The sequence below is a fragment of the Micropterus dolomieu genome, linkage group LG07 (genome assembly GCF_021292245.1).
Source record: "Micropterus dolomieu isolate WLL.071019.BEF.003 ecotype Adirondacks linkage group LG07, ASM2129224v1, whole genome shotgun sequence".
Classification (NCBI taxonomy): Eukaryota; Metazoa; Chordata; class Actinopteri; order Centrarchiformes; family Centrarchidae; genus Micropterus; species Micropterus dolomieu.
The window spans coordinates 6,510,549-6,537,308 of NC_060156.1; the positions used below are offsets into that span (position 1 = coordinate 6,510,549).

The window sequence follows — 26,760 nt, forward strand, 5'->3', positions numbered from 1 at the left end:
ACAATTCTGTCTCTGAGCTCTTCAGGCAGTTCCTTTGACCTCATGATTCTCATTTGCTCTGACATGCACTGTGAGCTGTAAGGTCTTATATAGACAGGTGTGTGGCTTTCCTAATCAAGTCCAATCAGTATAATCAAACACAGCTGGACTCAAATGAAGATGTAGAACCATCTCAAGGATGATCAGAAGAAATAGACAGCACCTGAGTTAAATATGAGTGTCACAGCAAAGGGTCTGAATACTTATGACCATGTGATATTTCAGTTTTTCTTTTTTAATAAATTTGCAAAAATTTCTACATTTCTGTTTTTTTCTGTCAAGATGGGGTGCTGAGTGTACATTACTGAGAAATAAAATGAACTTTTTTGATTTTTGGAAAATGGCTGCAATGAAACAAAGAGTGAAAAATTTAAAGGGGTCTGAATACTTTCCGTACCCACTGTAAATGCGGATATTCTTTCCGCGCTGATCTCCGTATGAAAGCGGCTACACTGTCACTCTCCCCTCCTGCACCTGTCGCCTAACGCCCTCGCCTTACAAATCTATGCCAATCAAACACAAGTAACCTGAAATGAAGATAAACAATAATCAATGAATGTCTGTAGTCCGTGTGTTATTCTACGATTTTAGATCCCTTGGTATATCAGGAACCAATTTAAGTGCGACACACAACCAACAAGAAGGCTGGTCTGCTGCTAATTAGGTCAAATAGATATTATATGGTGAATATACGTATTTATCCGCCAATGTGGTGTATAGCCTTCCGACATTTGGCCGCCAAATGGAAAATCCAGCCGTGGGTGTTTATTTCCATCCCTGGCAGGAAGCTTGACACAGGAACAAAGACAAATTTACCAGGGGCGGATCCAGATAATTTTCAAGTGGGGGGCACAGGGGGAAACAACTTTTGTCAAAAGTGACAACAAAAATATAGGTTGCCACCGACCACTCTCAACATTTAGACTACCAAGTGGAAACAATTAAATTGCATAGTTGCACAGTGTATTTAGTCTTTACCGAGTTTGTTTGGCTACATTAAATCATTCACCTTGCATATGACCTTTTCATTTTGCACTGTCAACAATAAAATATGAATGTCCCCTTGTTTTTATTATCATCAACATTTGGCTATTTTGTGTAATTAGTAAACTCACCAACACGAGCCTAAGGCAGATTAAGTGGATGCAAGTGCAAGAATAACACAATGTACAGCACTATCAATTTTCACAGATTGCAATATTTATCACTTATTTTTCATAATGATAATCAGTACTCTTCACTTTTTAATAATAATCAATCTTAAGCACAATAAGCAGAAGTGATACATTCTCGCAGTGGAAAGCTCTCATCATTTGGAGGTGCAGACACTTCACAACAACTATTTAGCAATTTCGTTGTCAGCTACTTAACAACCTTATGATCGCATCCATATCCAAGGCCTTGGCTCTCTCGGACTCCACACTTAGCACCCTGAGGTCACTTAAGTCTTTCATTGTTCATGGTGGTACGTAAATGATTTTCTAATAGTTTCAATGTAGAAAAGATGCGTTCACAAGCACCTGTGTTTACAGGTAGGGCCATGGCAATTATGCACAGTCTGAACAGTTCATAGAAGACCGCACTGAATGGCTCCAGGAATACTGTGAACTAGCAAACTGGTTAGATTTTTTCATTCCCGCCGCCTTCTTCCTCTCCAAGATCTGCTTGACTTGATGCAGCTCATGTTTAAGAACATACGTAAGAACATCCCAAAAGCTGTTGCTTTTTGGATTGGGTGCTTAAATCCCTTTCATGATAACAGTTACTTTTAGAAAAACACATCTCTACCTCAGCATTCACAGTGTCTAAGATGGGATAGAAAAGTTACCTTTGTTGCGATGTGCAATGTTTTGGATGGCTGTACACAGTAGGACATCAATTGTCGTAAAATACTTCTGTTTTCCATCACCTTTATTTGGTATTGTTTATCCATGGAGTAAAGATGTATTGTTTTCAACACCCGTCTTATAAAAAGTCCATGCCACCATGATATTTAGATGGTCCTCTGCCTTGGCATGCATCTGGAATCCTCCATCTTTATACATGCCTTTTTCTAGTTTGAAAAAGATTTTCTCAGGAGCGGAGGAGAACAAAAAATGGCAGCACACAAAACAATGTGCAGTATCCTGGCATTGAGAGTACTCCAGCCAAGTTTACTCTTTGTACCAGGAGGCGTTAAAGGCTCTGTCCGTGCTGAGTGTGAGGGAAGGTAGTCAGGAACGATTGTGCAGGGGCCGCAGCTCTTCTTTGAGAAAAGTCTGGAAATAAAAAGCTTTAAAATAAGTTTATGGAGCTAATCCTCATAGAAAACGCTGTCATTGTCCAGCACTAAGTCATTGTTAAGCAATGACAATTTTAATAATAACTTTATTTGAATACTACTTTCTAATACAGGTAAGAAAGTGCTTTACAGCAATCAATGCAAAACAGAGACTAATACTATATGTCACATTTTGAAGTAACATACTGAGGTGTCAAATGTAGGCAAAGGTTGAACTGGGAGGTTGCTGCTACTATCATCCGTTTCTGCATAGTCATCATCAGGTTCGGTGGTCTCCTCCCTGGTGCATCTACAAATATTGATCAGCAGAGTTAACAATTTTATTTAAATTTAAATGATACTTTTTACAAAACAAAGCCAAAGGCATACAATTAAAAGCTGGACAGTGCACAATCCCATCAGTTTAATTTAGTTAATAAAAGTAGTCATGTCAGTTTTATTTCATTCATTGCTAGTTAACTCTACCTTAAAACACGTACAATACAACACACAGAACACATATAAAGCAATTATTTAAGTGGTTGAACATGATACTTTCCTTGACTATTAAAGTATAATTAACCAACTACAGTAAGATAATTGTATATTTCCATGGATTTAATTTGATTTACCAAAATCAACAATGAAATCATGCTATTTTCAACCAGCTGGTGTTCTCGTTTACTCATCTGAAGTGTTATTGTCTGCGTTTTGAAGTAACGTACAAGTGGCGGCGGCTGTGGCTCAGGAGGTAGAGCACGTTGCCCGTTAATCGTAAGGTCGCCGGTTCAAATTCGGTGCACACAAACTAAGCCCTTAAACAAAAGGACAAAGTCAAGAGTCTTCATTAGTAACAAATCAATGATTGTCAACATAAGTTAAGTTAGAAGATGTCTGTGAAGATTCTCAGTCATCCAGGTCATAGTTATCCAACGAAGGTTAAAGTCAAGGACAATTGGACTTGGTTGAAAATACTGGAAGACGTTTTCACAACCTCAGTGGGGTCGTTTGCTAGGATCGTCGATACTGCTGGTTTGTTAGTGTTCCTGGTTGTTGTAACGACAATCGTTACGGTCGTTAGGACTACCCGTGGCCAAGTCTGAACGACCATCGTTGGCATCTTCACCTGAGGCCAATAGGTTACGTTTGTTGAGTTTTCTGGTAAGTGATGAAAGGACAGCATTGTAAGTGGGGGATAGGTGGTGGCGTAGACCCCCTCCCCTGTTCAATGACGGCTTCTCAACCCGGGTGTAGATGGCTTCCTTGATACCTCTTTCAAACCATCCATCTTCTCTGTCTAAAATGTGCACCTGGTGATCCTCAAACGAGTGTCCTCTGTCCTTCAGATGTAAGTAGACTGCAGAGTCTTGACCTGAGGAGTTTGCCCTCCTCTGTGGTGTAGTGTTCTCATGACCCCTAGCTTGTGCTTCCATTCACACCACCCACTGGAGCACAAGCTAGGGGTCATGAGAACACTACACCACAGAGCGGAAAACATACCAACAAGCGCCCAAGCCAGAGAGAAGGAACACAACCACCTGAAGGGGGCACTTACAGCCTGTGGATACCCTAAATGGACCATTGTGAAAACAGCCACAAGATCCAAGAAGAACAAAACTACAGGGGATGAAGAAAAGAAGGTCAAACGCAACAACATTGTGATTCCATACGTGTCTGGAGTATCAGAGAAACTCAGTAGGATTTTCAACAAACACAACATCCCTGTGTTTTTTAAATCCAAGAACACACTAAGACAGATACTGGACCACCCCAAAGACCGCACACCCAAACACAAGAAAAACAATGTAGTGTATGCGGTCCAATGCAGTGAGGAATGCACGGACCTGTATATTGGGGAGACTAAACAACCACTACACAAACGCATGGCTCAACACAGAAGGGCCAACTCCTCAGGTCAAGACTCTGCAGTCTACTTACATCTGAAGGACAGAGGACACTCGTTTGAGGACCACCAGGTGCACATTTTATACAGAGAAAATGGATACCAACGATGGTCGTTCAGTCTTGGCCACAGGTAGTCTTAACGACTGGGGATCCTGTATGTCTTCTTTTATGGCACTTTTCAAAATCTTGCGTGTTCTCTGGCATTTGAAAGGCACAATAATTGACATACCTAAGAGCCAGTGAAAATTGGGGTGGCACACGAGGTGGCCAATCAGATCACAATGGGGGTGGGTGCCCCCCTGTGCACCCACGCATCTGGAACTTACACACAATCACACAGGCAGGAAAACACACAAAGACAGGAAGTGAATGCACATAAAACAGTAAATAATCCAACACCATGACAACCAAAATTGATAAATTGTGTGAATCTGCTGAATATCAGTGATCAAATATGATATGTGCATGTCATAACCATGGAATTACATGTAAATCATAAACTATTTGTAGACATGGCAATTCCACTTCCCCAAATTGATGAAGCATCAAAGTAACAGTGTTTCAGGCTGCAAGATGCACACATTATCATCAGGAAGTGGGAAGAGCAGGAGACAAAGTATTCCACACTTTAATCTCAAATCAGCTCAGAGAATGCTTCAATTATTAAACGGCTTTATGGCATGAGAGTGCAGCCTTGTTGGATTAGAGTGAAGAAGCATGCTGTTTGCGCTGGGATTGGTATTTGATTGTGTTGTAGTGTTTCTGAAAGCTTGTTTGCATCACACCTTGATTTGTATACATTTCTATGTGAAGAGACAACATTCTGCATTATTATTTGAGGCATTGCAGTTTTACTGAATCTTTGGCCATATTTTTTAAGCTAGTACCATTTATGGTTACAGGTGGCAAACTCTGGTGGGCAGATGAGGAATCGGCTCAGCTGGGAACAGTTACCAAGAGAGACGGGCGGAACCTTGTGATCCTGAGAAACAAGACGAGTGGGGTGGTTCATATGAAGGTGTATGACAGGGAGGGTCAGAAAGGTAAGCATGCTCACACATATCAACAAACGATCACACAGATATAGACACAGAAACACACACTGCCCACACACATGTGGAGTACCTTATTGCTTGCCTTTTGCCCGGTTGTGCTTAACATTCAGGAAGAAACCCGTGCCAGATAAACAACGGTGGATGCTCACAGCTCTGCTTCCCGACTTCCGAGAACACCCGTAGCTGCTCTTGCACTGTTGGCTACAACTTGCGTAGTGACCGCATGTCTTGTGAAGGTACATTTTCCAAATATATAAACTCTAGCGCTGCCAATATGTTCCAAACAAAGGTCAAAAGGCATTCATAATTTAAAATGCTTTTAACACAATTGTTTATGGTATAAAAGCTATCTGTTGTTCTTTAGGTGTTGATTCGTTTCTGATGTATTCCATCCATGAGGGAATCCGGGGAATCGCTCTTGACCCAAATGACAACAGCGAGGCCCTTATGCCCATTACAGGAACACTGTTTGCTGTGGGAGTTGATTTTCACGCAGGTATGATACCATGCAACACACAGAGGGATTTTCACTGTTGAATCAGTGTTTGATATTGAGTACAAGGCAGTATATATACCAGAGATCCACTGAAGCTTGGAGAGTTGTTTTGTCTGACATATACTGTACTTAAATATACACACTGGATGTTGTTCCTGCCATTTTTAAGTAGAAATGTAAAGTTCTTTTGTGGGTTTTCAAATGGCCAAATGGTCAAATTACCTGCAAAACAAATCAGATTCTTGAAATGTTTTATTGCTTTTACTTTCCAACTCTTTCTTTTTCTAAACCAGCAAAGTTTCAAATTTCTACTTAAATGAAAGACCACGCCAAATGGTCACCAATATAAAAGGTAGTTTATTTGGATAGCGAGAGGCATAGGGAGAAGGGGTCGAGGTAAGGGATGAAGGGTTCGAGAGGGGAGGGATGAAGGTGTCAAGAAGGGAGGGATGAAGGGGGTGGGTTAAGGTTGTAATGGCCAGAGTGTCTAGGAACCCGGGGTCCGACCCTCAGTGTGGGGCCTCTCATCTAAGTGTCTGCTTTATCATTCCCCTGTGGTTCCTGTGATAGAAAAAGAACAATTATTTTAATGGAATAATTAATTCTAGCATGCATGTCCGAAGCACACAAACATGCAAATGCCACACAGAAAGGGTCTGGAACAGCCAATGTTCAAACCCAGGACCTTCTTGCTGTGAGGCCACAGTTCTGCCCATTGTGTAAGGAGAAGAACGGGGTTTGGAGGGGGAACGATGTGAGAACTGCGACAAACAGGAGAGAAATGGGTTAGACAGACTTATATTTCTATGCGCAGGTGATTGAATTAGAGGCACGGGTGGATGGATTTGTGAGAGAGAAAGGCTTGATCTTGTTCCTCAGTTGTAATAACTTCATGTAGAGAGAAAGTTGATGACACGATTGCTATTTGCCCTTGTTTCCACTCATACTTCACTGTACACAATCAAATTCAGCAGAAAAATTCAACACTAAATATAGTGTTGGACGGTTTGATGATTTTCATGTACCAGCATTTTGTGTTTTTTGCAATTTGTTTATATGTATATATAAATAAATATATATATATATATAAAACAGCAATTCTCAATCTTAAAACAATGAGGGGGAGGGAAAGGTCTTTATTATACTGAGCTCTAACCTTTTGAATAATGGTCTGTGGGCTTGTGGAGTGCAGCGTAGACGATAGAGTAATAAGTTCACATTACAACGGAACCTCAGCATGAATAACATAAAGCTATTTCCACACATGCCTCTGAAACAATTCAATACAAAGCAATACCCAAGGCATTGTATCAACTCAAACATCGCAAAACATGAAGCCAATAGCTTGTGCTGTCATTTGTTACATCCCTGCTTCCTTCTACATAATAAATATATATGATAAAAATGACAGATTTATTACACCGACCAATGCTATGAATATACTATAGGATGGTTGCGTTCCATATATATAATGGGTTGCCACTGAAGCACGGAAACAAAAGCTTGATAAAGGAAACTGAAAACAGAAACAATCTACATACACACAAGGGTTGATATACTAAGGAATAGCAGCACCAGATAAAAAATATATTATTTAAGTAGGTAATTCCATATGCATTCAATGACCTATGTAGGATTGCAAAAAATTACAGTACAGAATGTAAATGTATACAAAAGGTCACCAACACTGAGTATCAACAAACTGAGTGTGTAAGGGAGAGATCAACAGACCTCCTCTGTCACTGGAAAGTGACTACTATTATCTAATGACAGAAGAAAACGATACCACAACACTGTCCACAATAAACTCTGGAGATAATATTGAGTTACTGAGATGTTTTTTATGAATAATAAACTATTGTTTTTCAACGCAATGAACATCAAACACAAATTAAATTATATTCACATATTGGGGTGTCAACAGAAGTCTAATGAGCTGAAACTACAACTACAGTATCTGCATAGCCATTAGGGGCCTGAAGTCATAATTTCTTTTATTTTTAGCTATATTCAGTCGGTTAGTCCAACATTTTTGTCCAGGCTGAAATAGCTCACCAGCTACTGGTTGCCAGATTGCCATGCAGTCTGGTACAGATATTCATGGTTCATTCATTCATGGTAGGGCCTGAGAGCCTGAAATCTGATTCTGAATCTGACGTCTGAGTGACTTTATAGGTCGATAGCAATGTTGATGTGTGATCACAGCTTTTGGAAAAGAGAAGTAAGCATATAGTCCAAGCCAAAATTAGACATGCCAAGTCAAGTCAAGTCAATTTTATTTATACAACCCAATATCACAAATCACAATTTGTCTCAGGGGGCTTTATGGCCAAAGTACAGAACAAGATTGCAGAGTGTCCTCCCCTTCATTACTCTGTGCAGGTGAACATGCAAATGCATTAGTAAGCCCATCCAAGAGCAGCAGCTGATAGCTCACGCACATCATTTACATGTCATTACAGAAGCCAGGCTGCCAGAGCAGAACAAATGAAAGCCCTGTAGCTGGATTCTGTCATATTTGAGCTACTTGTTAACACAGTGTGAAGGCAGTGGGAACAAGAAAGTCCAAATAAACATATAACACCCCCTAACGTCTAAGAGCCAAATTGACAGGCATGCATGTAGACGCACTTGAAGACTGCAGCATAAATAAGTTACTTTCTCTTTCATATGCTTATGTAATAGGGCTGTAAAATCTGAAAGGGTCCATAACAGTTTTACAACACCATGTTTAGCATGAAGCAAAATACTGCCCTGTAAAATTTGGCTGACAATTGCCTTTCCTATTTGGGCATTGTAAGTCAACAAAACGCTGTGGATGAACTGTATTTGTGTTTTCGCCATCATACTTTATAGTCCCACACAACACTGGTGAAACGGGCCATGCAGCAATAAATGTGGTTTCATGAGCTGCTTTGAGGGCATAAACAGCTGCATCTAAACAGCTGCATTCATCATCCCATTTTGTCTTTTCATTAACTGTATTGTATGTTTTGCAGGAAATGACACTGTGTACTGGACAGACATGGGCCTGAACAGAATATCCCGGTCCAAACGTGATCAGACTTGGAGGGAGGACATCATTACTACCGGCATCAGCCGGGTGGAAGGCATCGCTGTTGACTGGATCGCTGGTGAGTATCGTCACTCACCAGGCCCTGGAGTATATTCCTGTAGGCTGTCAAGTTGGTATTGATTGGTGAAAGTTCTCACTTTATGAGTACAGTGTAATGTGTACTGTGTAATGCATACTGCATCTAGATATGAAATTAAGTCAAATTGCTAAAAAAAAACATTAAACCTCCACATAAAATCATTCACAGGGCAAATGTGGTTGCAAGATTAGTTGTACTACATGTGTACGTTTATGATGGGATCTTCTCATGTATCTTGTGCCCATGAGGATCAATACACTTCTGCTAAATTACACACCTACTTATTGATTGTTTATTTTTTCTACACAGAAAACCTGTATTGGACAGACCATGGTTTCAATCTAATAGAAATCTCCCGTCTGAATGGTGCATACCGCTCAGTGGTCATATCTGAAGGACTTGATCAGCCAAGGGCCATCGCAGTACATCCACAGAAGGGGTAGGTGATGTTTTCACTATTTCAGAGCACTATTTGCTGAAATTGGTAGCACCCCTATTAACAGTGGTGAAGTGGTTTCAAAACATTTATTGTAGACGGAAGCCATTTTGTACATCTGTCTTTAGAAACTTTAATGACTGTTAGCAAGCAAATACACTTTGTCAAACTGGAGCCAAACCAGGTAATGCCCTGAGACAATAACTATCAATGTCACAAGGCTCTCCTTGTTGTGAAATTGGTAAATTCAGATGGTCAGTTGACTGGAAAGCAAGTGGAAGACTTGCTGTCTCTTGAAGAAAGTCCAACTGATATACGAGCAGACCAACACTATTGACAAATATTAGCTTACTGCATATATATTGGTTTCAATGTGTTGGCAGTAACACAAAAAGAATTTATGCCCTTATCTTTCTTAGGTCTGAAATGTTTTATTGTATTTGTGTTTAAATGCTGTTTATTTACAGTAATGTGCAAAAGTATCACCCTGACTTTGTGTAAGTGTACCTGGAAGAATAGATGCTTTTTTGTGGTCACGCCAAATTTTGATTTGATTTAGATTGTTCTAAGTTGCATTCACTTAGCATTTTTTAATTGATAAATATAATCTATTAACATGTCTATTTTTGAAAGCATTCTTACTTCAATGTATTTTTTCCACACCTGCCTAAAACCATTGCAAATTTACAGGTATAATTTGCAGTATTTACAGTTACAGTCATCTGAGACGGAAAAGGGAATTGTTCAACCTTAGATAACCTACCTCAGAAGAAATTCAACGTATTAAATCTGAGGAAATGTTTGTTAAGAAGGATCATTACCACAAATAACTAAATCAAGTATTTCTTAAATCTAATACCTATTTTTTTAATTTACACACTAAAGTGCAGAAATCAGCGTGTTTGTGTGATGCTACTATGCTGGCCAGGTATCTCTTCTGGACTGAATGGGGTCAGAACCCGTGTATCGGCCGCTCACGTCTGGACGGTTCAGACCAGGTTACATTGGTCAACTCAGGCATCACGTGGCCCAATGGAATTTCCATAGATTATGAGGTACAGTTGCACACAGATGAACAAACTATGTCACTGATTTCTCCCCCCTCCACTCCTGCATGCTGTACTTCCTAACCCATTTATTTTATGGCTGAAATATGACTTATAACCTAAGAGGTTCGGATTGTGATATGCATTTTGAAATTACCTTCCAGGAAAATACATTATACTGGTGCGACGCCCGCACAGATAAGATCGAGAGGATCAACCTTGAGACAGGTGAGAGCCGGGAAATTGTACTGTCAGTGGCCAACGTAGACCTGTTCTCAGTGGCTGTGTTTGGGCCTTACATCTACTGGTCTGACAGGTAATTTATTATTTTCTTAAATGCACTCACATGCAGTGGGCCTGCAAAGCATGCAATACTAACCTGAAGATAACCCTTCACTTTAAAGGTCTCGTGAAAATAGAAGAACAGCAGTTCCTCATAGTGAGGATCACAGCCTATTTTTGTAAATAGCCTAGATAGATCTCAGTGTCTTCAAAAAGAGCAAATTCTTTCTCACCCTTCTAAAAAATTATGCGCACAGTTGAATTTAATGAAACCTCTTCTTTTCATTAAGTTGGTAGATTTATGCATTTTTATACACAGTTCTTTGGAACAGTGTTGTTTGATCTCTGAAGAAAATTCAGACTAAGACAGGTTTTAAAAGCTTCAATATATAAGATATGGCCAGATTTTTTTGTTTAAAACACTAAAACAAATTAATTTGATTTTTAGGATTTCACTGTAATTAACTTGTGAGAAATTAGCATTGGTCACAGGGTTTTTATTCCTAAGCAAAAGGTTGTCTGATTTACAATAAACATCTGCTGGCATGTAGGTGACAGTTTTAACATAGACCAATCAAGAGACAGAGAAACATCTGATGCCACATACATTTGCATTTCCTTTCTTAGAGTGTATGTATTCTTTTGAGTGTATGCTAATACTCTGCCATTTGTTCATCCTTCATCTACCATTTGCTGGCTGTTGTTTGCTTTGTACTTGTTCTGTACTTAAGGAGAGGAAATGCTGAGTTCGGGAGAGTAACCGTGCGTTCTCTCCGTGGCCACGTTACATAAAGAAATGATTCAACACATCTATTTGACTCCGTATTCTTTGGGAAGGAATTATTTTCCCTGACATTTGTGTTGCAGAGATATCTACGCAAGCATGCTAACCAGTTAGCCCTTGTCCGTCCTGTATTTTCCTTTAATAGTTTTAAAATAAACTCACATGTCTCATGTTTGTTAGTCTGTGTCTTTAGCCTGTCTTGCATGACTTAAAGACCAGTCATGTCATTCTCTCTCTTTTACAAGCCGTTAGCTTCATTTTGTATTTTTCTGTGTATGCCAGGACTGGGTGACATCTGGCATATTGCTTTACTATTGTCAAATAAAATGATCTGCATTCTTATCTATCTAACTTCGCAATTAAATGATGTCAATGAAGAAGTCAGAATTTGCTTTCTTCTCTGAAAAGTAAACATTTATTTTGTCCCCCATATCTCATAATGTACTTCAGGGCTCACTCTAATGGTTCAATCCGACGTGGCTTCAAGACTGACACCAGTGAAGCTGTGACCATGAGGAGTGGCCTTGGGGTCAATTTGAAGGATGTGACAGTCTTCAATAGAGGCAGAGAAAAAGGTACAGGTTTTAACTTTACAGTCTTATTAATTCACATAATGAATTTTACTATTGCAGTCTTTTCCTGTGCTTACTTTTGAAAGGCATTCATAAAAGGCACTTTGCAAATACTATGTGGCACTAAACCTGTGTTTTTCATCTGTAATGTATAGTCACATAACATTTAAATATGATTGCAAGACCAATAATTGAACATGTGTTGGGTTTTGAAGGCACAAACCCCTGTGCCAGGAGTAATGGAGGTTGCCAGCAGTTGTGCTTCCACCTGGGTAGTGGTCGCCGGACTTGCTCTTGCGCCCATGGCCGCTTGGCAGAGGACGGCTTTGCCTGTGTGCGCTATGAAGGTTATCTACTCTACTCTGAGAGGACCATACTGAAAAGCATCCACCTTTCAGATGAGAATGACCTCAACTCACCTGTCCAACCTTTTGAAAATCCTGCTTTTTTCAAGAGTGTCATAGCCCTGGCGTTTGACTACAGTCAGAAGACAGCTGGGACCAACCGCATCTTTTTCAGTGACATCCATTTTGGAAATATCCAGATGATTAACGATGACTGGACAGGAAGATCTATCATTGCAGAAAGTAAGTGTATTTCACAATCCCAATATGTTTTTATATGATTTGTATGTTGCTTTATAATAAAATAAGCTGTCCAACTTCCCCACTGCACACATTCCCTTGTACTTACACGCACACAATAATCTTATGGCAATTTCAACAGCTTTACATTTGCTACAGTATTACTGGTGTCATGGTGGTGTTTGACAGTGCAAGTATTATATCCTTGTTGGGCGTGAGTATGGTTTGGCACAATGTGGTATAGGATTAGTGAAATCTACTGGTGAATCACCCTTCAGCCACATTTTCAGTAATCTGTTTCTCATGTGTTTCATGGAAAAGGTATGCATTATATACAATCAAATAAGTACAGCTGTCTAAAGAGCCACTTAACCGCTCATGCTTCACTTGCTCTACACATGTAACTGCTCTTTTTATGCTCCAAGTGCACCGATTGTGTATGGGGATGTGAGTGCTTCAAACATGCTTCTGTAGTGCACAGTGGCACTATGGTTGAGCATATCCAGTATAGAGACTAACCCAAGGCTTCAGCTGCTGCTGTGGCAGGGTACTGTCATCATGTGGGTCAACTTTGTGACAAACACAATATTCATATATCATTATTAATAGAATTTACATCAACATACGTATTTCCTCCTCTGCTCCTCCATTTTTTTGTGTTGTTACTCCTCTCAAAAGACCATTTAATACTAAATCAGTAGGGTTTAATACCTATGTTTGAAAGCTTTCTGCTTACTGACTGTCACAGATTGAATGATGGGACTCATCCCTCTCTATTCCTTCACTAAATCTCAGTCAGTCCTGTCTTGGTAAGCTTGACTGGAGTCAGATGAACAGCAAAAGCCTCTGTTCTGCTCGACTAGCATCCTCTGCCATTCTGTGAAGTTTCGACTGGGAGCAGAGCTCAGCATCTTTCCACCCCCTCCTCACACTGGGAGACTGGCAGAGTGTTACTGATCCACTCCCACCCATCCCCCCCCCGACCCATCTCCCACACCCCTGCTGAGGGAGCTTTCTGCTTATTTATGTATCCTCTAGAAATTAACAAGCATTATTTAGAACCATCTGTCGCGATTTGCAAGTGTCCTTCACACTTTAGCACTTGCGAAATGCAAAATCAAAGCAGCAAACAATTAATTTGAGAACAATTTGAATTTTTGAATCCATAATGCATGCCCATGTTGTTTTGTTAAGGGATGGGCAAGAATTCTTTTGTATGCAGGTACATAGCGTACAACTGTATTAGGGTTCCATGACCATCCTTGTTTCCAATTAGCTTATGTGTTGCTGTGTGAAAGCATCATGTCCATAGGGTCCATATTTCTTTTGATGAAACCAACACTTTAGGCAGCTTCTAACCCTGTACTGTATGTAAAAGCACCCTCCTCCTTGCTTTCCCTCTAAAAGTTTCTGCCTGCACCCATCATTGAGGAAAGGTGAAAATGTTAATCATCCATATTTCCCTAATTAAACTCCGTGTCCCCCATTAATTACTCCCTCACCCCGCCAACAATTTGTGAGAAACTCCAAGCTGTCAGACGGCTTTTATTGCAAACTATTAATTAGTGACCGGCTGACTCAGGTAGTGTCTTAAGTATTCTAGAGGATGGTTTATGGGTTTTTAGAGAAGGGGATTGTGCCAAATATTCTATCATTGGCCACATGTTCACCATTAAGACAAATTAGGGGCTGCGTTGACTGATGAAATTGTGTGCGAAAATCGGGCCCAAAATATTTGCCAAATGGAGGACACAGATGTTGTTTGAATACTAAGGCATTGTTAGTTATTTAAGCTTCTTCTGCACTGTTGTTAGAGTGTCGCTGTCATTGAGTTGAGAAAAGAGGAGAAAGCACTGCTTTGCCTTTCTAAGTCTGTATCTTTTTATTAAAGACAATATCTTGTTGTCAAAGAAATACCCCAGAGTGGTCAATGGGATGCAGTAGTCATATTCATGTACATAACAACTCAACAACGCTGTAGTGTATTCTGACCTTGCTTCTTCAGATTGATGCTTGTGTAATATTGAAATTATGGAGGTCTTATTCAGTAGGTCATTTATGAAACCATTGCCAAACAAAAACAAAACAATCTCAGTAAATAATCAAAAATGAATATGGCCAGGTTTTCTGTCTGTGATCACTGTCTCTCTCTGGAGGTTACCACCCTGTCAATCACATTCTTGCAGAAAACCTGGGAGGCTGCAAAGGCCTTTTCATATTCTGTGTTCAGGAAATTGGTTTGCGATGAAAACACTGGGTTTCTGAATGACTGTTGCATCAACAAATAGCTGTCCAGTGAAGTGAGGCATGAAGTCATTTCCCTGTCAATCACCAAGAAAACATACTCCCAACTCTAACATAATTGGAGCCTGCCATCTGTTACAAGCAAAGTCAATATTCTTTACCCAAATCTGCACTAGGTAACTTTGTAGTTTAGTGGCCCCAGATTGCAGTGGAAGATAACAGATTTTATTACCTAAAGGCCACTCAACATAATATTAATAACAAGTCCTAAATGTATTACTGTGTATAAAAGAAAAAATAACCTATGCTATCCTAATACACAGCCATATCTTGTGATGTAGACTAATAAGACAAGTGTATTTTCCACATTAAGATATTGCCAAGTGCAGCTTTGAACGTGAGTGTTATCAGGCTGGCCTGTGTTTTCATTAAACCCTATCTCTATGTGGTGTCTGAATTAGGTTAGTTGCATTGAACTTGAGCAGAGGTCCATTGTTTCTTGTGTGTATTATGTTCTTTTAGATGTGGGTTCAGTGGAGGGCCTGGCCTACCACCGGGGCTGGGACACCTTGTACTGGACCAGCTCCACTACCTCTACTATCACCAGACAAGCACTGGACCAGAAACAAGTCGGTGCCTTCAGCCGGCAGGCCGTGGTCACTCTCTCGGAAGAGGACCATCCACATGTCCTTGCCCTTGATGAGTGTCAAAAGTTAGTAGCTCTTCTAAGTCTCTAAACACTCTCCCTCCAAAGTAATGGATTATCAATTTGTTAATCCAAAAAGGTTTGAACCAAAATCCAGCCTTTCAAACTGTCACCCATTACATTTTTATTTATTTATATATATATTTTCAGCTGCTCAGTTTTATTACGACTCTGGGTCATCATCCTCAAGCACAATGTTGCTTTTCTTCGCTATACTGATGATATGGTACTATTGCTTTGGATCTTCATTATCTTAGCCCTATGTAGTGTCAAATTAAGGAAGGAGCTGTGGATATATTTTATGTTCAAGAAAAGTATATAACAATACAACATAACAGCATTATCTCATTTAAACAACATTACATTACAGAAGGCCTATTCTTTCTCCCCAAGATACAGAGACACTTAGCCAGACTCTCAGATTTTCCCACAAAACTGATATTACTACTCTACTAAAATCTATGCACTGGCCTCCTAATACTTTTAGGACCAATTTTAAGATCCTATAAATCTCTCCATTGGCAACTTTTTCAGTGCCAAGGCTTTGCTACATTATGCTGTCCGGATATTCTGAGGTGAAGTGTTGGTGAAGTTTTACACTTACACGTACACCAAGCGTTTATAGTTTTTTGAATACCTGATTTAACAGTTTCATTTGTGAGACAGTTTGTAAAAAAAAATCTCAGGGAGAAGGTGTTTTCCTTTGTTTAAAAAAAATAACACTTTAGTATCTCAGTCACATCTAGTTCAGATTGAACACTTGCATATTCACAAATATAAAAATGTTACTATGAGCGGTTTGAAAAGAGTGACTATCTTGCTCCACCTGTTGCACTAACTAAATTAATTTCTTGACCTCAGACTACATCCTTGGCTGGCAATTTGGCACCATATCAATCCCACTCCAGAAACACTGTCTGATAATTAGAATTCAAACTCAAGTGACTAATTTGCAGGCCCTGGTTGTGACTTCTGACCGGAATCCTTATTATCGCACTAGAGTGGACTTCCATGACTTCGTCATAGTATGAAGTGAGAGTCCAGGAGCTGAAAAAGATTTGAATACAATTTGATACTTGTAGTATCCACCTCTTTATTCTGTGGTTTATCTGCATAGCTGTTAAAGCATGAACCATCCATTTTGCAAACACATATAAACCAAGATATAAATCTTTCATTTATTTACTCTGTTGCTATTATCTGTGTTTTTCATATTCTCAGAAGTCCTCACGGGAGAATATGAATAAATGACCTCTATTTCACAACCCATGATGCTAATCTGTTTTTATCAAATTGAAACTGAGCTACACTTTATCAGCCATGAGCTCCTTCAAGGCAAAAAAGGGGAAGCCGATGATAGGCAGAGGAGGTCTTGGCATTATGGGATTATGCTGATGACTGACTGATACGACTGTATAAACCTCCAAAAATTTAATTCAGGGAAGAAAAATGTTCATGTTCATTAATGTTTGTTTTGCCTACATGGCAGAGAGTTCCCTGGTTGACATGTTGGTAGAGCAGCTATCATTCCTGCTCCCTGATTAAATTTCAGACTACACATTTGTAGTTCTTGCTGGGGTGGACTGAATTCCTAGAAGTACTGAGGTGAAGTAGTGCTTCTTTTAGAGAGAGAGGGAGCCCCTGGTGACATCTTGCATATTAAGACCCACATGCTTTTGCTAAATTGAGAAGGAAAAGACTAGTCTGCCCCATGGTAATTTGATGTTTGGTTTGGTTGTTCTCACATTTTAGCCTGATGTTTTGGACCAACTGGAATGAGCAGAGACCCAGCATCATGAGATCCACCTTAGTGGGCAAGAACATGAGGATTATCATCAGTTCAGACATCCTGACCCCCAATGGACTGACAATTGACCACAAAGCAGAGAAGCTCTACTTTTCAGATGGAAGCCTTGGCAAAATTGAGAGATGTGACTATGATGGTTCCAGCAGATTTGTGAGTATGAAAATAATGTCCCCCAAAAAAAATATATCTGTAAAGATATTTACAATTTTCATAACCCTGTTTTAATTCTGATTATTATATAAGATATGGACATTGTTTTGTTAAAGTTCCACATTTTTGGATTACATGCTTTGAATTCCTATGAATCAATTTAATTTTTTTTTTTATTAAGGAGACACAGTGACTCACAAGTTAGAGTCTATTTCCCACATTTGTCCCTCAGTGATGAAGATGTTTCATTACGAAAGAGCTTAGAAACAAGGCACATAGTCAAGGCCAGTGTCAAATTGATCTGCCACTTTCTCCTATAATGAAACTTTTTTTTCAGTTTTCCATTTAATTTCCCATTCTTACTGAGCGCCTATACAGCAGATAAGATCTGAAATACCTCTTGATGTTCTTTTATGATATTTCATATCTGTGGGTACAGATGGTTTCCTTAATCACAGAAGTCATTCCCTGCTAAAGTAAAGAAGCTCAGTGAGGGGAGTTCTCATTTTATCCATGAAAGCTGCATGCATAATTTACAACATCCCAACTGGATATACATCTTCTGTACCCCCAGTGTGTAAGATTACAGTACTACTTGGTCTTTTTTTGCTGTAGATTTCAGTTTTTGCTTGACATGACCTCTGCAGCTCAGTACCATGGCCCATCTCAATTAGTTGCCCATATGTTTGCTAAGCCGGGTCACACCGCTCAGAAATTCTTCACCTTTGGGTCCCCACCTGCCCTTGCTGCAGTCTAGTCCTACTAATGAAGGCTTTGCAGTGAGACCGCACGGGATGCAGATTCTTCATTCCAATTAAAATGTGTAAATTAAACAGAGGTGCCTAATTGTCAACTTCAGCACTTACCCAAGCTGTGGTTGTGAAAATCTTAAGACAGCCCGTCTATTGTATACAAGAAGCCTGTTGTGGAGATGGAAGCTTAAGGTTTTTTTGTCACTCAGGAAAAAGACTTAATTTTGGAATAATAAAACGGGTTAGTTCCTAGGATACATACAAGAAAACACATTATAGAACACCAATTTTGTATTGAGTCATAAACAGTTCTGTGCAAAAGTCTTAGACCGGTGTGGAAAAATGCTGTAAAGTTAGAATGCTTTCAAAAATACACATGTTAATAGATTAGGTTTATCAATTACCAAATGCAACGTGAGTGAACAAAAGAACAATTAGATCAAACAATATTGGGTGTGACCACCCTTTGCCCTCAAAACAGCATCAGTTCTTACACTTTCACATAGTTTTTGTGAGTTGTGAGTCCAGTTGAAGCTGAAGATAATTCTTGGACAGCACATCTGGAAACCCCTGCCTTGAAATGTCTGCCTGGGAGAGACCTTGCTGATGCAGTATAACTACCTTGTGTCTTGTTGCTGTGCTCAGTCTTGGTGTTTGACTTTTGAAAGCAAACTCTCTTCAGCAACCTCAACTTGTTAGCTGAGTTTGGATGTTCCTCACCCAGATATATTCCTCCTACACAGTTGTTTCTGTTTCAGTTAATGATTGTGTTTCAACCTACTTCATTAACAAAGACCACACCAATGTGAGGTATAAAAAGGTAATTTATTCGGATAATGAGGAGTATTTATGATGAAGCGATCAAGGGGAGAGGGATGAAGGGGTCGAGAGGAGTATTTATGATGAAGCGATCAAGGGGAGAGGGATGAAGGGGTCGAGAGGAGTATTTATGATGAAGCGATCAAGGGGAGAGGGAGGATGGCGTCGAGAACGGAAGGATAAAGGGGCTTGTCTAGGGTTTCGTGGTCGGAGCGGCTAGGGACCCGGGGGCAAGACACATAGTGGGGGCTTCTTTTGATGAGAGGCTTGCTTATCAACCCCCTGTGGTTCCTGTGGTAGAAAAACAACAGTTACTTGGTGGAATTATTAACACTAGCATGAATGTCTTTGATGGTGGGATGAAACTGGAGTGCAAAATGGAAAACCACGCGACCACGGGGAGAACATGTAAACTTTACACGGAAAGGCCTGGGACGACCGAAGTTTAAACCCAGGACCTTCTTACTGTGAGGCCACAGTGTTGTCCACTGGGCCACCGGGCCACTGTGCTGCCCATTGAGATAGAAGAAAGAGGGTTTGGGGGGAGGGATGTGAGAACTGAGACAAAGGAGAGAGAAAGGGTTTGGATGAACTTATGTACAGAGAGAGGCGTGGTCCTGTTCCTGAACTTTAGTTATATAACTTAACATATATCGAGTTGGTGATCATTAGCACCTGTTTGGTATAATTGTTTAATCATACACCTTATGATATGCCTACAAACCCCCCTGAATTTGTACCAGTTTAAAGAATTGATACAGTTTTGAAGGCAAAGGGTGGTCACACAAAATATTGATTTGATTAAGATGATTTTTCTTTTTTTGCACAGTACAGTACATGTAGACTTGGATTGCAGTGGAGTGTTCTTCTCAGCAGCAGTCATTATATCCTGACAGTGTCGTTGGCAACAGAAAAGAACAAGAGCTGTTGCACGGCTCACTCCCCTGTGCCATTTTGAGAGTGGAGACCCGTGTCATTAATGAAGACAGTGGTTCACAAAGGGCAGCGGAGAGCTTGATAAGGGAAGATGTCAGCATGTTTAGGAGGGAAAATATGCCCTTTTTACAACGACGAGATGGATTATTAATTGATAGCTGTCTAGGAATGGTTAGTTTCATTCGAGTTCAATGTCAGCAGTGTGGTTCATGTTGCCATGTAAAACCAAAGCTTGTCAACATGCCATTTAAAGAACCCTATTTTAACATTGTTGAATATTAAAAAGTGGTAATAATGCATGAAATATGTTCATATTTACCCAAAACATGTGTTCAGCACACAAATAATGTGATGCTGGCTGTATACCTAATGTCTCCCAAATCTAATTTCCTATCAGTATGTTCCATCCTACCCCATCTGGCGTTCAATCTTTCTCTTTACCTCTCTCTGTCTCTTGTCTTTCACTTGCCTGATGGCCAGTTGTTGCTTCCACATGCTGGGCTCCTTTAATCAACACCTGTCCTATTAATCCCAGTATGGCACAGGGCTAATGTGATGCTGCTTACATGTCTATCCCACTAATGGCTGAAACTACAGAGCTGCTGGAGGCCCTGATCCCCCACACAAGCCTGGAGAGTCCCACAAGGAGGCATCTGATGGATTCCTGCCTGCCTGCCAATGACACTGTCATTTACTCCCCCAACATCTGGGTTAAGCAGTCATGTGGGCGGCATGGGTGATGTTTAGATTAATGAGTCGAAACATTATTCTCCACATTTAATCCTAGGGTTGCACTCAAAATTCAGTAGATGCTTTCTCCTGCCAGATCTTGAAAAGAGTTATTGGTTTGAAGATGGAAGTGCAAATATTGACAGTATGTGTATGAGTACTCCTAATAAGTGACACATGTACACACTGTAAATGTGCTACTACCAGAGTAGCATTTGACAGCACAAGCTTTAAATTTGAAAAGCATGATGGAAGCAGTCCTTACATGAGTGCTTTGCTCTACAATGTTTAGGTCATAGTTAAATCAGGACCCGGAAACTTCTATGGGCTCGCCATCTATGCAGACTTTATCTACTGGTCAGACTGGGCCCACAGGTCTGTGCTGCGATCCAACAAGTACACGGGTAGTGACACCAAGGTACTACGAGCAGATATACCCCATCAACCAATGGGAATAATAGCTGTGGCCAGGGACACAAACAACTGTAAGTATTTGAACATCAACCATGCAGTGTTGGGTCTGCAAATATTTGTGTATTATATGTTTGCAGGTGTCTGGTGTTCATGTGTGCTTGTGTGCAGCAGCTTATACATGTGCATATCCATTATGTTATTGTAGTTTAGGACAATAGACCAAAATAAATATGTTGCTGTATGCACTTTTCTACTGAGATTATTAGTACTGGGCTTATCTGTGCCATTCCCACAGTTTGCATGCACTTGGCCTGCATAGTGTCAAAAAGCTTTATAGTTGAAGAGTCAATTTTCTACACAGATACAGTATGATATATCTGATCCGCCAGCACTGGCGTTTTGATGTACAAAAACAGCATGATAAATGAATGTGGTCTTATTTAGAATGGCTAGAAAATTAAGTTTCAGAGGTAATTAATAAAAAAAGTAGCCTATGTTGTAAAGGGAGTCTCTAAAGTGTCGTATAAAGTTTAATTTCCAAGTAGGACAAAGGGAAGTGGGCTTAAGCTTGTCCCACTGGTTGGACTCGAATGCCGAGAGTCACGCTATTCCTACTTTATCTCTTCATGGGAAATAATCACATCCTATGACCTGCATCGGCACAGCTGCAAGTCTACGGCATAATGTGCGGTGACCACCAGTGGTGGAGCGGATAATCCATTTATTCTTTTTACATTGTTAACCTCTTATTACTTTTTCTTTGTCTTGAATATCTTGAATATAAATAATCATAGAAATGGTTTACCTGAGCTGCGGAACAGAGGAAGGGTTTCTTCACTCATGAATAAAATACTCATGGCTGGAGGGCAGCCAATAACAGAGGGTTTCCAATGGACACGCATGTCTCTGAACACTTGCACTTGATATTAGGTCTCTCGCTGCTCAGCTTCTTTTCTAATTTTTTTTTTCCTCGGGACTAGACAAGCACTTACAATTTCTTTCACTTACATTTTCTTTCATGGGTTATGTCTGCAGTTTGGTCATGCAATTTTGTGCAATACATGATTCCCACAGTGCTAGGCCCAGCTTTTTACATCGCACCCCAGGCAGAGAAACACAAGGGTCTAAGGATAGAGGGTGTTGTATTCTCTACTGACTGAAAAGGCCCTTGAGGCAAATTTGTGATATTTGGCACATTGTATCACATTGTAATACATTAGCTACCTGTCAGTGGGGATAGCAGTCAGTATCAGTACAGGCCTTTAACAACAGAACTTCCCTTTTATTCATACGTTGACCACCAATCATCATCTTCAGATTAAAACATAATGTAAGTGTATCATTTCACACTGAAATGAGCCCCATCCTAACAAAAAAAAACATCCATCCTGGTTTAGGGATGTATATCTTATTACTCTTAGTATGTGTAACTGTGATAACCAACAATGTCATGCCATAGCGTGTCACATAAAGACCTTTCCATCTCAACTATAATTGAATTTTACAGGAGAAAATCTATCAGCTCACCCATTAACTGTAAAGATTATGTTTGGAGTCAGGCCCACAGAGTCAAAAAGCAAGAGCTCCTCTCTAGATTTACCAACCATTTAGTAAAAACCTATAGCAAGCTGAGAATCCAAATTCTGTGCCAACTTCCCATGGGATTTTTAAAATGTATGCTAAATTTATCTTAATAATACAGTAGACGGGGGAGGCTGAGGCTAAATGTGCCCAGCACAAAGGTAAGTCACAATGCTTCCTCAGTGAATAACTCCTTGAATGTATTGAACAACTCCGATGAATGACATCTAAAAGAGAGTGTGTTTCCCAGGAGGTTTGTCCTTTGACTGCTTCTGACCGCCTAATCAGTTCTGTTTGATTGTTACTGAAGGTGAGCTGTCCCCATGCCGACAAATGAACGGAGGCTGCGGTGACCTTTGTCTCCTGACACCCTATGGGAGGGTCAATTGCACTTGCCGTGGAGAACGTGTGCTCTTAGATGACAACAGATGCGTGTGTAAGTCATGAGGCACTTGTTATTTAATTATACTCCACAATATACTCCTCAACAGATATTGCTTATAATGGCACTATTTAGGCAGCAGTTATTTTAAAAATAGTACTTGTTTACATTTATATGTAGAGGGTAACCTAGCTTCTGTCCACAATCAGTTGAGATTTTATTTGTGATGTTTACATGAACCTTTGACATCTTTGAAGTGATTCACACACAAACAGGAACAGCTGCTGTCTCCTCCTCTTTGAGCAGAAAGTTTGTAATGATTCCAGTAGTCAAAGTCAATACTCCTCAGCAAAATAAAGCTATAATGTTGAGCCACTTTTAAGTTTATACAAACAGCAGAAAACAAAGCTATAAGCATAGGGTGTCACATTTTCTTGCTTAGAGCATTTTGATGGCGTCTTGCTCCCTAATTTGTCCCATTGCTGGTTGAATTTGAAATGCAATGTGAGGATAGACCATAACTTGGGAGAAGCTGTTCAAACAAGGGAAGACTGGACATGGAAAGTGACTCATGAGAGCTGGATGGTTGCCTGGATGAGTGAGAAACAAGGGATGTTTGGCCAGACTGAACATGGAAAGTGACTAATAGGAGCTGGGTGGTAGCCTGGATGTCATGGTAATGGACATCAGGCTGTCTACCACACCCTGATTCTACTAGAGCAACAAGAAGTGTTTGATTTTTTAATTGTGATGCTGAGATGGAGATTGGTCTGTGAATGTATTAACAAAAATACAATGTTGACATTTATTTTCAGTGTACTAGCTCAAGTGAGAAATATCTACCAATTTAATGCAGTTATGATTATTCATTAACAAATGTTGGGTAAATGTGTTCACTACAGTATGCATTGAAAAGTTGCCTCTGTGTTCACCTGTATGTATGAAGTTTGTTCAATATACACAGCTGAGCTTTGATATAGTGACAGTCATAGTTCATCATGCTCATTGTCTTCTGCAGCAGAAAATTCCTCCTGCAACATCCACACTGATTTTGAGTGTGGGAATGGCGAGTGCATAAACTACCAGTTGACCTGTGATGGAATAGCCCACTGCAAAGATAAATCAGATGAGAAGATGCAATACTGTGGTAAGAAACAATTCACCACTCTGAAGCATATTCAGATAAGAATGTAGCAGAAGCTCATAAACATTGTTGTATCATATGTTTGATTTGGAATTCTTGTAGAAACTCAATGCTTATAAAAATACCTGTTAATTAATGAATTTGGTCATTTCTAACATATTTATGCATTTCACTGCCTTCAGTCAACAGGAGCTGCCGGAAAGGTTTTAGACCCTGCTACAACCAACGGTGTGTGGCCAACAGTCATTTCTGTGACGGGATCGATGACTGTGGGGATAACTCTGATGAATCTTTCTGCAGCAGTGAGTCACAGCCATCTGATCTCCTGTTCAATCCATCCTTCCTCTGAGAGCACACTAATGCTTATATTAATATGGCACTCTAGGCCACATGCTGTGCTATCTAATGCTATCTTAAATATCTAATGAGACCCAAGATCTTAAAGAGTGCACCAATTCAAAGAGGCTCCCAACCCCCACCATTAATAGCTGCTTTTGAGAGACTGGACAATGCTTTGTGTCCGTTCAATATGGCCAGACTGATTTGGTTTTGACTTTGATGGTGAAATAAGTGTAGTCATGTTTACTTCCCTGCTGTAATTGGGGGAAAAAAAGAAAGGAATATTGTTCCAAGTTGATTGAGCTCACAAGGAGACAGTGGTGGTCTCATAATTAATGTATTCTTTTAAATGGGACATCGACAATACCTTGATATATTGCCATTACATTTAATTGCAGTATTGTGTAAGTTATATACTAATATTGTAATATAGGTAGAGAGGTAAAATCACTGGAGCCATTGTGCAGTAGTTGGTAAATGAATAAACAAAACCAAGCATAATCTTCAAGGCCATTTGCTCCTCAGGCCATTTTTTTAAGCACAGGTAGCCCAACTGCACAAATACTGCAACATGTTTTCAACCTGGAGGTAATTTTACCCACCCCCAGGAAGAGGTTTTAAGTATATTTGTGAGCTGTACCTGTAACTGTTTCCGAGTGCTGTTTTGGTTCTGATATCTTTTTGAAATGCTAATTCTCTCCCCCAGATATCACGTGTGGCTCATCAGAATCATCGTGCAAGGATGGGAGCTGTGTACCCAGCTCAGCCTGGTGTAACCAGGTCATTGACTGTGCCGATGCCTCAGATGAAAAAAGCTGCAGTAAGTCCTTTAGCCTGTGATTTGCATTACAGTTACTTTAAAACGAAAATGCAAACACACAGTTCTAGCTGCAACACATTAGATGGATCGAGTAACTTAAATCTGTGCTCGTCTCTCGGATCAGATTGAGTACTGCCCCTCACCACTCTTACCTCTACCATTACATCCATTGTGATAAGACCGTTATTGTGTTGCTGTGTTTTGTATTCAGACCACAGCGACTGCTCTCACTTTTACAAGCTCGGGGTGAAAGAAAAAGAATTTATCAGCTGCAACTCCACCTCACTGTGCATCCACCCCTCATGGATCTGCGATGGTGCAAACGACTGTGGAGACTACGCTGATGAGAGCAGTTGCCAAGGTGAGCACCCAACACAAACACACATTTTGCGTGTGCATTCAGGGACAGATTTAGCACAATTAGAAAAGACTTAAGACAGATTGCATTTTCTGAGATGATTATGAAAGTGGAATAAGAGATTCAGAGAGAGCTTAGGAAAAGATAATGACCTCAATCATTGCTAATGCTCAGAGAACTGACTTGGTTTTGTTGTTCGTCCCAGTTTCCCATGGGCAGAAGTGCGAGGAAGGCCACTTTGCTTGTCCAAGTGGAAACTGCATCTCTAGCGTGTGGCTGTGCGATGGCCAAAAAGACTGTGAAGACGGAGCAGATGAATTCCAGTGTGGTAAACTGACAAATCTTACCTCTCATGGAAGAGCTTCTACACAATAAACTGAAACGATGTTTTGTTTTCTAATGGGTAGAGATAGATGAGGTATTTGGTTGCTGTACAATACTGTTGGCGGTTGGAAGAATATTTATTTTCCATTAACAAGAAGCTATTTGTTGTAATGTTTTTGTCATTTAAATAGATCCAGGCAACAAATATTACATACAGTATATACGGAGGAGACAGAAAGGCAGGAGATGATTGTTTATCATGCCATGAGGCAATTTCTCTTCACTTTGTTTTGCTCCCCCTTGCACGTTTGAGATTTCTCATGTGGGTGATACTGCTTGTTTGAACGTCTAATTTGGATCCTGAATTCAGAGTGAGGCTGCTGAGGACACACGCTTTTCCCCTTCTCTCTTTGAATTATAATGTACAACACTTCCAGTGTATCAATTAATTAATGAGCCATCAGTCACTGAAATTTTTATACTGAAAATTAAAATGTGAGTTCAGTGGAAATCAGTGACATACGAAAGGATTACACATTACAATGACACTCCTCTACCTCCCTCACCAGAGGCAGCAAAAGCATTCTTACTTGCGCTTTGATCCATGCTAATGTTTGTAGAAACTACCATGACAAAGTCAA

The 26,760-nt window shown here is 40.1% G+C and overlaps 1 protein-coding gene across 1 annotated transcript in view; it reads left to right on the forward strand.

Moving 5' to 3' along the window:
* lrp1bb (low density lipoprotein receptor-related protein 1Bb) overlaps positions 1–26,760 on the forward strand; it is a 288,718-nt gene that overhangs the window by 190,150 nt on the left and 71,808 nt on the right. Inside the window, exons 33-50 of the mRNA XM_046053790.1 lie at positions 5,107–5,247; positions 5,370–5,495; positions 5,624–5,755; positions 8,755–8,889; positions 9,220–9,349; positions 10,275–10,401; positions 10,557–10,708; positions 11,909–12,033; positions 12,246–12,617; positions 15,381–15,570; positions 17,317–17,521; positions 21,050–21,242; positions 23,063–23,188; positions 24,153–24,281; positions 24,461–24,580; positions 25,324–25,437; positions 25,649–25,798; positions 26,001–26,123. Coding sequence (XP_045909746.1) covers positions 5,107–5,247; positions 5,370–5,495; positions 5,624–5,755; positions 8,755–8,889; positions 9,220–9,349; positions 10,275–10,401; positions 10,557–10,708; positions 11,909–12,033; positions 12,246–12,617; positions 15,381–15,570; positions 17,317–17,521; positions 21,050–21,242; positions 23,063–23,188; positions 24,153–24,281; positions 24,461–24,580; positions 25,324–25,437; positions 25,649–25,798; positions 26,001–26,123 — 2,790 coding nt within the window. The remainder of the gene's footprint in view (positions 1–5,106; positions 5,248–5,369; positions 5,496–5,623; positions 5,756–8,754; positions 8,890–9,219; positions 9,350–10,274; positions 10,402–10,556; positions 10,709–11,908; positions 12,034–12,245; positions 12,618–15,380; positions 15,571–17,316; positions 17,522–21,049; positions 21,243–23,062; positions 23,189–24,152; positions 24,282–24,460; positions 24,581–25,323; positions 25,438–25,648; positions 25,799–26,000; positions 26,124–26,760) is intronic.